The following is a 12,694-nucleotide window of genomic DNA, read 5'->3' on the forward strand; positions in this document are numbered from 1 at the left end:
GTGTCCAGTTATTTTCGAGCCTCTGAAAATGGCCTAAACAGTTAATGCACCAACTTTGTGAAAGCCCTAATGTGTGACACCTTAATAACTGTATTTGCATCTGTTGCTGCTTCCTGTATTTTTGAATTAAACAACCATGAGGTACAGAAATTAAAACAAAACACATCTCTGTTTATTTCTGTTCCAACCCACGGTCTGCTTTTCATGGAGCACGCCATCACTTTGTCCATTTTTACTTATTTTTCTTTTGTCCCGAAACAAGCCGAGCCCACCAGCATTCTGAATGACAGTATGATGACCAGGTCCGCGTCGACCTCATTGATAAATGTGCTCTGCCCAATCATAGGTATTGGTTGCTACCGACAACAAGAAATAAAGCAGGGCTGAACCATTTTCTAATAGGGGAGGGAGGGTAACGCTATGCAATATATTCATTTTTTAGAATTTATATTCAACGTTCATTGCAGCTAGGCTCAAAGTGTTAATGCTAGCTTATTTTAATAAACAACATGTCATATGCAAACAACTAGGGTGTGGCAAAGATTATTTTAGGGTGGCACATGCCCACCCAATGCCACCCCTGTAGATCCACCCATATCAGTGCTGAACTTGCTGTCTCAGAAAGTGAAAACCAAACAAGAGCTCAAAGTGGACCTAAAACAAGGCTGAAAATGACAGGCATAAACACTGAGTTTGTTCTTAGAAAATCTTTCTGTATTTACAGGTTTGAACAGACAAGCAGCTACAGATAAAGAGTGCTTATATATACAGCAGCACAAGATGTTAAAATGAGTGCTAAAACTATACGGTATTTACAGATGGACTACAACTAAGAACAAGTTTTATCACAAAACGTCTGGTACTCTACACAGTATCACAAATTCAATGAGCTGTACAGTTAAAAACCAAAAAATGGCAAATCTACATGAAATCCAATGTTTCTCCAATCGAGAGGCACTGAATTAAAATGTATTTACATTATATATACATGTTATAGTGTATAAGCATGTATGTTTTCATACATATATAGCTACCTGTGGTGCAAAAGCAGCAAAAGAAATTAGAATGTATGGAATTGAATACTACAAAGAAAAAAAAAATGTTTGTGCTAAATGGGCTGACTGACAAAAAGGTTACACCATACATAACTAATATACTGGCAAAAACAAAGATTGAGCGCAAGGAAGTAATGTTTGCTCAAAGTCCTAACGGTCCTGACGGTTACGTCAGTCATTTAAAAGAAAAAAGAAAAAAAAGAGATTGTCAATAATACTTCAAGTTCATGCAAAGATATAAACCATTAAAACAACAACAAAAAAATAACTTTTCCCTGTTGACCAACCAGCTGTGCAGCTTTCCCTTCATCGTGACACAGAAGGGGCAAAATAAGAGGGAGGGCGGGGCTTCCTGTGCGGATTATGGAACAGAGTTAGAACGCAGTAGGTACAGTCTCAGAGTCAGCCTCATCCTGGTTGGAAAAGCTGCTCGTTGTGGCAGTGCTGGGTGGTGGTGGTGTGGAGGTGTTAGCGGTGGTGGTGAGGGTGGTGCTGATGACACTGCTGCTGCTGGTGTTGGTGCTTGTGCAACTGGCAGCAGGTGTAGTGGCCTGCTCCTCTTTGGGCTGCTTACTGGCAAACTCAGTGATGCTAAAGACAAATTGCAGGCAGCCCAGTTTGATGTAGCTGCCATGGTGGAGCAGGGCCGTGCCCTCCCAGCCCGCCCCGCTGCCTCCAATTAGACTGGAGCTACTCGCTTTGCAGCTACAAGACGGCTCAGCACCACCCTGACGTTGGCTACTCATCACTCCTCCTACTGGCAACAACCCCACCATGGAGTTGGCTCCCTCGTCCTCTTCCCGTTTCTTACTGCGACCTACGCAAAGAAGAAATGCAGCAGGTCTGAGAAAGACGTCTGTACAGACTAGTGTCACAGTAAACTCCATTAATGTGGAGACAATGCAACCATAAAAAGATTTCACTGATTACATTTTATCCACAAAATAAAAATGAACACTTTGTTTTGAAAATGAGACTAAAATCATGTGGAAAGCTGAACTCTGGCCAACATGTTTTACACTCATCATCTATAAACACTTTCAGAGAAATTTGATTTAATGCTGTTTCACACTGCAGCTCTTTACTAATCAAACATCTGTCCAAATGATCTTTAATAACAGATTAAGACTGGAAGCTTTATGTGATACAGCAACATTCAGACTTTACATAACGTGGTCTGCCACAGAACAAGTATATCTGACTGCTCATTTTAGCACTTTATTTATTTACCTTTCTCATTGCTACAATGCCACATGCACCAAGTTTACCACTGTACTGTACGTTTACTACATCCTTACTTTTACTTTGAAATTGCAATAGCTAATAATAAGCCAGCCCGTTCTTTCCCATTTGGTGTTTTCTCTACCAGCAGGCTCGCTGGCTAGATCGCCATTATGGATGGAGATGAACTCCAACACCAAACTCATGGTTTGTTTTTTCCCTGCACTTCAAGCTGGCACTCTAACCAGAACCTACAACAGACGGAGAACTGGTTCGTGTGCAGTTCTCCAACAATGAGAATACAATGAGCTCACTGGGACTCAGAGCAGAACAAGAGCCAGCAGCTGCAGTCCAAGAACATGGGCTGACTGAAGACAGCTAATGATGATGTTCACTTATTTATTTTAGTTTTATATTAAGCTAATATTATTCACTTAAAAATAAGCACACATAGCTCAGCACATCTCATAGGCTACTGTAAGGTATGAATTACAGCAAGAAGGTGATAAGTTTTCTTGTCATTGGTTCACTGCACTGCATAAACTAATTACATGTACCCATTAAGAATGACAAATGTGACCTTGACCACAATTTGGATGAAGAACACTAAAAGCTGACCAATACTGCAGGAGCAGTGTCAGCGTAACAAACAGGACACTGACATTAAGCACATGGGGGGCTACACTTCTATTCAGTATTAGAGTATAAATTAAAGTATTCCTTTAATTTACAGAAGCAATGACGTTATGATTTCTTCACAATTAAAATTTTAACCATTTTAAGCAGAACACATACAGATGAGTGGCTAAGTGGAAGAAGATGGATGGATATTCATAAAAGGTTTATACAAAATCTATGAGTGACGACCTCATCAGCAGTCCAAGTCAAACTGGGCACACAGACCTGGGTTCCTTCAAGCCAATCCAAACAGATGACGGAGATGTACTTACGAATGATTCCTTGGACTTTGGCTACCAGGCCACCGGGTGGACATGGTGAGGTCTTCTCAGAGAAATCGCACGAGTACAGGACATTATCCACTGTGGTGCCATGCTCGCTATAGTTCAGAAGCTCATAATGCTTGGTGTTCTGAAGGACGACAAACACACACACACACACACACACACACACACACAATTTACATCTTGGTCACTAACAACCACAGGAGTGCTCTGCAGAGTGATGTAGTTTAAAGGCCTCACCTCATCATAGAAAATACAGGCATGTTTCCCCGATACGTAGTTGCAGTGACCATAGTTTGTAAGGCACACATCCATGTCAGAGCCTTAAAGAAACAGTTAAAGACTTACACACCCTTTCCCACAACACAAAGAATACAGATTTGCAACATGGATTTTTTTCTGCAATATTGACGTGTCAAAATGTATTTTAATGACCTGCACTCCAATGTGACATATTGTGTTTTTGTTCAGTAGTTTTTATTCCACATGGTCCTGTTGTGACCCTCACAGGTCTAAGAACTTACTTTCACAGACAACTATCACTCAACCTGACTAATGATGCAGAGACTGGGAGCTAGTACAGGCTCAGTACATTATTATATTATACTCTGTCGTGTACTGCTGCCTGTTGTACAGAAGTACAGTCATGGTTAAAAGGATACCTTCTGTCAAGGTTTACATATTAGGACAAAATAAAAATCATCTTGTTTTTAGCAGGTCTTGAAATTAAATCTTGATATATAACCTCAGATGAACTATAAAATATGACATTACACTGTCATGTATTTGACAAAACTAAGCCAAAATGCAGAATTAGTGGATGAAGCACTAAGCAAACCCTTGTTGCTTCCATAGAAATAAAGATGGCAAGTAGCAGGTACATACTGCTAATCAAACACAACTGATTAACTGATTATCAGCACGAGTGACCACCTCTATAAACTCAGAAGCATTCTGGTGTGTGTCGACATAATGCCAAAGAGGAAAGATGTCTTAAAGAATAAATGAGTGCTGCATGTCAGTATCTGAAGTTGCATGAAGCCAGTCCCAAACACGCTCATAATTCTACCATGAGAAAGATTATTCACTATTCAAGTGGAAAACATGCAAGACAGCTGCAAAATATTCCCAGGAGTTAAAGTCCAAAAACAGTCACCAAGGATCAGGCAGTGCAATGACTCCAAGCACGTCAGCAAATCTGTCTGGTGGTTCTGCAAGCTGATGAATGATGGGGTGTTGTTAGTTTTTCCACACACTGCTTCTGCTTCACTTCCCATTTTTATATCTGTAGGAGTGATTAGACACCAAACCAGGGGCCGTGGTACACCTGCTGTGTTGGCAGCTTTGTGTGTCACCAGTAAGACCATCACACAGCTATATCCATTCATGCTAGCTGTTACGGTGCATGTACGTGCTGCAGTATTCTTCTGAACAATAGGTGTTGCCCGTCCTCCAAATCAGCGATGATATAGAAGGAGAAGAAGTCAAAGTTGGAAGCCGAGGAATTTTAAAGTTTTTGCCAAGTTTCAACATCTCCCTCTGTGAAACCTGTGAACCTCTAAACTTCTGTACTGATATGATGTTAGGATGCCATTAAAAACAGACTTTAACCCAGCTGCAGCAGCAATGCAACAACACACCAGATTATAAAAATGCAGAAGTGCATGACCAGCAGCGATGACAGCTTACAACATGTAACATCAACTTTGCTGTACGGTGACATTTGCCAGGCACCACACAGCAGGTATGATGGGGCCCTACCTATGTTCTACTTCGGTCTTATTAAACTTTAGTCACAAGGCAAGAATATAACCTAAATCAAACATGATTGACTGGAGTTTGGTGAACTGGTATAATTTCAAAAAACTACGTGAGAGCAGCTTTAATACTGTTCTCCTATGTGAACCTTTCCCCATCAAAGGTGAAGCCTAAGAGTGGCTCAGAGCCAGGGCACAGAATGCAGCAGGGTCAAAGTCACAGCGACTGAATGTCCTACCTGATCCTACGTGTAACGTCCTATAGCACATGCTGACAGCTGCTCCTCTTCCTGTCAGAGGGTAAAAGACCGTTCTGGCTTGCACCTTTTTCTGACCTGGAAGGAGGAGAGTGTAGGTTTTAATAATTAGAACAAAACAGCAATCAAACAGCAGAAAAACTGACTTCTTGACAAGTAAACAGACTAAACTGTAGTGCAAAGGTGTCTTACTGTTTGGGTGGGGTGCTGAGGTTTTTGGGGTAGTGCTGGTGGTGGGGGGAGGGTGGGTGCTGGGCACTTTGGGAGCAAAGAGCTGCTGGATCCTCTGATAGGCCAAGAGCTTGATGATCTCTGTATCCAGTTTGTCCAGCTCGATCCATGCACACACACAAACACACACAACCGCTAAAAGCTAATTACATCTTTGTGTGCTTCATAGCAGAACACAGCAATACGAAGGCTCTTAAACTGTCACATGTGGCCACAGAGTGACAAACTCACCCCCATCCTCCTCTTTTCCATCCTTCATGCAGCTGGACAGGTTGGTGATGGAGGGCAGTGTGTTGGGCAGCAGTGAGTCCGTCAGTGCAGGAGCAGCCTTTATGTCTGAGGGACAGGAGAGGAAAAAAGAGACAAACTGACATTGAATATGACGGCCCAGCTGTGTAAGTGTTTCAGTGTCTAAAAAGTCACTCCAACCGGTTGATGCACAAAGTGATACACTTGCAAAAATTCTACAAAAAGACTTCATTTAACACACTTCAAAGAGTCACGAGAACTTGTTGCAACATTATTTCATCTCCTTTAACTATCATGTGTTTGGGTTTTTGGGAGTCAAGGATCCCAATAAAAATCAACAGCACATCTTACTGGTGTGTCTACTGCATGAAGAGTTACAGCAAACTGACAGAAGCACTGATATCAGAAGTAATTTCTGACCACATCAATGTCCACTTTTTTCCCAGTTAATGCCAGTCGTTTATCTGGACCTCTCTCCTATCACATCGAAAATGAATCAAAACTCAGAACCTCCGATCGATACGGTCTTGCCCATGTCAGTTATTTTGGTTTGTAAAATCTGTCAATAGTCCGCCCATGATTTACTGTCCCCTTTGAGACAGACATGTATGTTGTCACCTGACACTGCTCTGTCCAGTCTGTGGCAAGTAAACGTAAAGAGATGTCAGATACCAAGTCAGCTTCCCACCTGAGCAGTCTGTACCAAATAAAAATGCTGTTTTTTGTCTTACTCTTAGTAAACTAAATAAATAATTCACTGACCAAACACCATCCACTCTGATAATTTGCATCTGCTGGTGAAAGAAACTGATCTGACATCAGTGTTAAGTTAACAAGCTCTACGTGACAAGCTCTAAAGAGTCATGCATTAAATGAAACAGCAGGAGTATTTCTTGTAATCAAATTACTCGATGAATAGTTGCAGCCCTGGCTAGTACTACAGGCAGAAAGAACAAGCCTGTATGATGACTTTAGAATTACAAGTTTAGTTTACTTTAATTACTGTTAAACTACAGTGTTATGTTTTTACTTGTACTTAAATTTCCAGAGAAAACACTAAAGGCTGTTTTTGTGCTTAGATTTAACTCGTGCTGTGTCACTAATATTGCACTGTAATACTATTGTATCCCAGAAATTTACTAGTCAGTACTAATACAATAGAATTATGCAATTCTCAATACCAAAACAAAATGATCATCCCATGTACATAAAGGCTGCCAACCGACACACACTGCATAAAACCCCCACAACACCTCCTCCAAGTGGTGAGCACATGGGGGGTGGGCCTATGTCATCTCTTTAGCCTGTACACAGCCAGACTGCATGGGCTAAAACACAGTCTCTGGTTAGACTTCCTTGAGCTCTTCCCCAGGCCTGGCTCCAGGGTGGGGCCCTCGTAATCACTATAGCTACTGTACATTATCTCTTACACTTTAAAGTATTATTAGAGTAAATTATTATTATTATCATTATTATTACTATTAGCTGTATAAAGTGATACATTAAGACTGCAGATTTGACATTTCTGATGTGTACCTGGAGTAGGTGCTGATGCAAACTTTACTGTGTCGTGCTCCTGGCTGCCTCTAGATGGTGCATCTGTGAAGGAACTGCTGGTGATTGAGAAGGAGGGCTTTTCATCGGTGCTCACACACTCCTCCTGGGGCTCTGTCTGGCTCCTGTGGTTCTGTTGGCCAATGTGGGGCCATATCGTGGGGGCAGTGGGGCAGTTCTGTTGGGCACATGCATTTACAGTGCTCTCGGGTTCCTTCTTAACCGTTTCTGTTCCTATGTGGTTCACCAGTCCAGAGGCAGAAGCTGATGGCGTCTTCCCAGCCTTCAGTCTGTTCTGTAGCTCAGCCTGTCTGCAGGAATCTGACGCACTGTTACAGTCTACAGGTCCATTGGCTCTGGGAGGCTGAACCAATTCCAGAGGTCCATTAGATTTCCTACAGTTCTGACATGGTGTCACGGTGCATTTGCAAAGAACTAGCCCTGATGGGCTGTCCTTGGAAAGAGAGGCCCCCTGGGAGTCACTGGGTGTACTGCAAGCTTTAGAGCAGGGATCAGGGGAAGAAGTCCTTTCTAATGAGGCCTGAGTTTTCATGTCCTCTGATGTTCCACTTGATTGTGTATTTGCTTTCTGCTCAAAGTGCCACTCTGTTGATGAGGGCTTCTGTTTGATGGATAGGTGTCGCATGATACTGCACTGGAGAGCGATGACATCCTGAATCCAACTGAAACTGAGTGGGGTTTCTCTCCATAGCAGCCGCTATTAGGAGCTGAAAGAGTCTCTTGAGGAGTCGCAAGGTCGGAGCAGAAACTGTAGAACTCTGAACTTCATCCTCAGGCTCTGCTGCCTCCTCCTCTCCATCGTTCGGCTCCTCTGAGGGGGTTGGGGTGGATGAAGTGTTGGAATTTGGAGTCCCAGGTCGGCTGTTAGGCCTGCTGCTGGTTCTGCGGTACAATAGTCGTACCTGGGCCACTCGTAGCCCAGGGCCTGCAGCTCCGGCCCCCGGAGGAAGACCGTCAAGCTGCAGCCGGCCAGCGTTGAGCAGCAGCTCCACAGATGGAGAGGCAGAGCGCTTGGAGGAGGATTTCTCTGGCAGGTCGTTGGTCTGTTCAGACTTCTGTTCTGTACATAGACACACAAAAAAACCCAAACACTGATTTAAAAGCCATCTCTTGACCCTGCTGTCCTACCTAGTTAGAGGCGAATCGCCAACCTTCCTTTTATCTCAAAAATTCTTGAAAAAATAATTTTTAAAAAGCTAACAGATAATTTTCAGAGGAATGGCTTATTTGAACAGTTTCAGTCAGATTTCAGAGCTCACAGCACAGAAACAGCTTTAGTGAAGGTTACACATCATCTTCTCATGGCCTCAGTGCAACGTTCAATACTTTTGACCATAATATTTTATTAAAGCAATTAGAGCATCCTGTAGGTATTGATTTCTGCAGTGGTTTGTATCATATTTATCTAAGGTTAATTATGGATGTGCTAGGACCAATTCTGTTTACAATTTAAGTGCAGTATCATCAGAAGGCATAGCATACATTTTCACTGCTATGCAGAGGACACCCAACTTTATTTATCCATGAAGCCAGATAACACACACCAATTAGTTAAACTGCAGGAATGTCTTAAAGACATAAAGACCTGGATGGCCTCTAATTTTCTGCTTCTAAATTCAGATCAAACTGAGGTTATTGTACTCGGCCCTGAAAATCTTGGAAATATGGTATCTAACCAGACTCTTACTCTGGATGGCATTACCTTGGCCTCCAGTAACACTGTGAGGAACCCTGGAGTCATTATTGACCAGGACATGTACTTCAATGCACATATTAAACAAATATCTAGAACTGATTTCTTCCAATTCCAATCTTTGTGTAATATCTCTGAAATAAGAAATAACCTGTCTCAGAGTGATGCTGAAAAACTACTTCATCCATTTATTACTTCTAGGCTGGACTAGATGTTTTCTAATATTTTGGGACATCATTTTAGAGACAGAACATTACTTTTTACTTACCACATTGTTCATTCTCGCCAATGTCTGAGATGCAGCAGACGATAATTTACACTTTGCACTGTCTTCATGGATTATTGGTTCATTTTACGCAGATTACATAATAAAGTCAGTCTTGTATTCCTTGCAGTCATATCAAACACACAGGCCAGCACCAAGAAATAAAGAAAAGTGCAAGACGCACTGAAAACGCTGACCTGTGTATCTCAATAATAAAAAAAACTATATACATATGTACAGAAATAACTCCTCAGACTAGCCGCATCATGATGGTCTCTGTGTAAGATGGAGAGGTGTTTCCAGCCTTTCCAGACACAGCGCAGACATGAGGAGTTAGAAAGTTTGCTCCAAAGCACGAGGAAACATCCATATGTAACATCCATATGCCATATGTCCAGGAAAGGCTTCATTGCTGATCACAGCCGGAGACGTTTCCTTGGTGGAGTGGGGCTGCTGCTGCTGCTCTCCTCCTCTGCAGGCTTCCTCTTTGCACCCTGTGTAAACCTCTTCAGAAACTGGCAGAGCACCGACATGATTACTCTGCCGTCAGAGGTGTAGTCCGTAACTCTCCATCGATTTGTCATTTCCCTTTCCTCTGTGCAATACACAGTGGAAATGACTCTGGTGATGGTGTCGCCGTCGACATCCAGGGTGCAGACGCAGTTCCTCTGATCTGCCTTGAGGACAGAAAGATCTGCCTTCTCTGGAAGCAGAGGTGTGAGGAACCGTGAATGGAGGTGGGACCCTGCAGGCGGCACCATTAAACCAGCTGGTGAGTTGGTAGGAGGAGATGGAGTGGTGTTCTCCAACTGGCTCTCTGGCACATGAGTGAAAGGTGTCGTCAGCAGCAGTTTGTTAAAGAATCCCCTGAAGGCAATATAAGGAAACGCCTTCGTCCCCGTAACCAGGTTATGGTTTAACGAGAGGACCAGATTTTTCATAGAGTCCACATGGCTGGGGCTCAAAGGACGGTTCCTCAGGTTAGAGATGAACATCTGGCATACGCTGACAGGACTCACCAGCTCAGCTACGAGAAAACAAAAAGATCATCTGTGTTAATCGTGACATAATGAGACAAATTACGGATTTAAATGTCAAAACATGGCTTTATATCATCATATGTTATTTCTACACACAGGCAATGAGAGGCCCGCAGCAGAACTCACTCTTTATGAAAGCCTTAAGATTGGTAGAAGGTGAGAAAAATGGTTTTGCACTGTAAATGACTAAATTTCATGTTTTAAACCAAAGATCACAGCACCAAACTCTGCTTGTTAGCATGTTTAATAATGAATTCATGTTCAGCACTTATTCTTATTTTATTTAAGCATCAGTCTGTTGAAAATAAAACAGCTAAAGTCAGGTGAGAAACCTCCAACCTGCTTATTGCATGCACACAGTTTCAATTTCTCACCGAGCACATAACATACATCTGGACACCTGTACAGACACGGCAATATACAATGCACTCACATAAATATGATATACTTAATTCAGCATCAGTAGCTATAACTGATTTTGCACATAATGCGTGCAAGATCAAATTTTGGCCACATCTCCGAGGACTCCCTAACCTCCCTCAAAATTTCCCAGCTTTATAAACGCAACGAGTGCCTCTGTGAACTCTCACAGCTCCATCATGCTTCTATACAGATTCGTAATTTATTAACTTTATCGTCTAATTCAGGGCCAGTTGCTAAAACATGTAAACTCAAACCCTCCACATACAAAAACAGGACTCCAGGATGACCGCACTGACGTCAGACGTCAGCCTCCCGCAGGTTCTAATGACTGACGTCGTTTCCATGGCGCGTGCGTTAAATTGAGTGGGGTTTTTTTTAGCATTTTTCAAACCAAAATTGCCCAAAATTGAAGTTTCTAAAGTTTGACATATTTCACCTGAAATGTTCACACTCATGAAATCTTCCTCACTTTAAAGTAATAAAAGGCCAGTCTAAGGTGTATTTGTTTGCTTAAATATTCTATTATACTTATTAGCTCACTAAGCTTTACCATAGAGCTCATCCAGAATACGGGTGACACCAATGGAGAGCAGGTACTGCTCACGCCGTACTCCGCCGGAGCTCATTTTTGGGGTGTTTGAATCCTCGTTTCAAGCACTAGTTTTAAAACTTTGGAAACAAACAGGTTTTCACAGCGCTATTAAACAAACCTCCTGCTCGCACTCTCATGTGAAAACCAAATTCGAACGTTGGTTTCTGCTTTTATACCTGCCGCGCTACACGTCATCCTCGTCACCTTGACTCCCAGGGTCACGCAGGCGACGCGGAGTGATTCAGAATAAGTTTCCTATAATTATCAGATTTTTAAAAATAAGAATTCTCATTTAGTTTCGCAGTTTCTAATCATAAGTATTTTAATTATTGAATTATTGTAATATGTAATGTGTTTTTTGATCATGAATTCGTCTCTTTATAAACAACAAGTAGGCCTACAGTGATTTATGCGCAATTTTTGAGGACTCTGACTTTAAACTATTTTACAAACGCGAATTTGAAACTTGAATAAATAGCGATCCCTTGAGCTTTTACAATAGCCTATGAAGGTTAGTATTTAAGCTCAATAAGCTGCTGCATTTATAACATTTGTATTGGAAATTTATCTCCGTAAGCACAAAAATAAATCCATAATAAAAGAAATTTTACCGTTGAAGGAACTTCAGTGTTGATCGTAGGTCCACATGGTAATGCATGTAAAAGTAGTAGTAACTGTTGTGTGCCCACCTTATTACTGAATTAGGCAGAGCACGCTGAATTAAATCAGGACATAAAGCACGGTCTTTCTCTTGCTTTATTGAATGCTGTCGATCTGACAACTAGCCATGTAACGGGGCCTCCTTCGGACCACCACATCCAGTTTAAAAGTCATCACATTAAGACAGCCATATATCAGTACCTACATGACATCCCCCTTTCCCTTAGATTAAAATTTTTAAGACTAAAGTTTGAATGTCATTTTTTTTCTTTAACATTGAACATTCTTTCTTGTCTTACTTTCGAACAATTATATTATCTAACTGCCTCACCACACACACTGTAAAAAAAATTCAGTAAAAATACAGTACAATCTACTGTATACACGTGAAGGAATTTTCCGTATTAGTCATTTACAGGTATTTTTCTGTATTTCTCAATTACTGCAATGCATTGTGGGAAAAAGAACCCGAAAAGGAGGGAAAAGTAAGCGCAAGAGCAGCCATTAGGCTTCTTTCAGGCTTCATCTGGATTTTGGACTCTGAAGTTGGAGAAACTGCCTTCAAATTTCTGTGGTAAGTATTAAAACTCATGTTTCCTTTTATTAAAATATTTTTTTATTCAGAAAGAATTGTTAATTCTTTCTAAATTGTTAATTAATGCCACGATCGCAAAAGAATTGCGATCGTGGCTCAAGAGTTGGGTGTTCGTCTTG

At 41.6% G+C, this 12,694-nt stretch overlaps 2 protein-coding genes across 2 annotated transcripts; both read right to left on the minus strand.

The window, feature by feature from the left end:
• Positions 1–701: 701 nt before the first annotated feature.
• On the minus strand, positions 702–7,407 carry LOC147304615 (PHD finger protein 12-like). The gene is made up of 7 exons (XM_086280767.1): positions 7,269–7,407; positions 5,715–5,819; positions 5,445–5,583; positions 5,235–5,330; positions 3,479–3,561; positions 3,227–3,365; positions 702–1,872 (listed from the first exon to the last, which is right to left on the minus strand). The coding sequence occupies exons 2-7, from the start codon at positions 5,733–5,735 to the stop codon at positions 1,430–1,432; spliced, it is 921 nt and encodes a 306-aa protein (XP_086136893.1). The 5' UTR covers positions 5,736–5,819; positions 7,269–7,407; the 3' UTR covers positions 702–1,429.
• A 523-nt stretch (positions 7,408–7,930) lies between these two features.
• LOC147304616 (uncharacterized) lies at positions 7,931–11,452 on the minus strand. The gene is made up of 3 exons (XM_086280768.1): positions 11,279–11,452; positions 9,269–10,292; positions 7,931–8,367 (listed from the first exon to the last, which is right to left on the minus strand). Exons 1-2 carry the CDS (start codon positions 11,352–11,354, stop codon positions 9,682–9,684), a joined length of 687 nt encoding a protein of 228 aa, XP_086136894.1. The 5' UTR covers positions 11,355–11,452; the 3' UTR covers positions 7,931–8,367; positions 9,269–9,681.
• Positions 11,453–12,694: the final 1,242 nt, after the last annotated feature.

Source organism: Aulonocara sp. 'chitande type north' Nkhata Bay, linkage group LG22 (assembly GCF_057382095.1).
Source record: "Aulonocara sp. 'chitande type north' Nkhata Bay isolate Kocher_YH1m ecotype deep benthic linkage group LG22, A_spYH_male_GT1.1, whole genome shotgun sequence".
Lineage (NCBI taxonomy): Eukaryota > Metazoa > Chordata > Actinopteri > Cichliformes > Cichlidae > Aulonocara > Aulonocara sp. 'chitande type north' Nkhata Bay.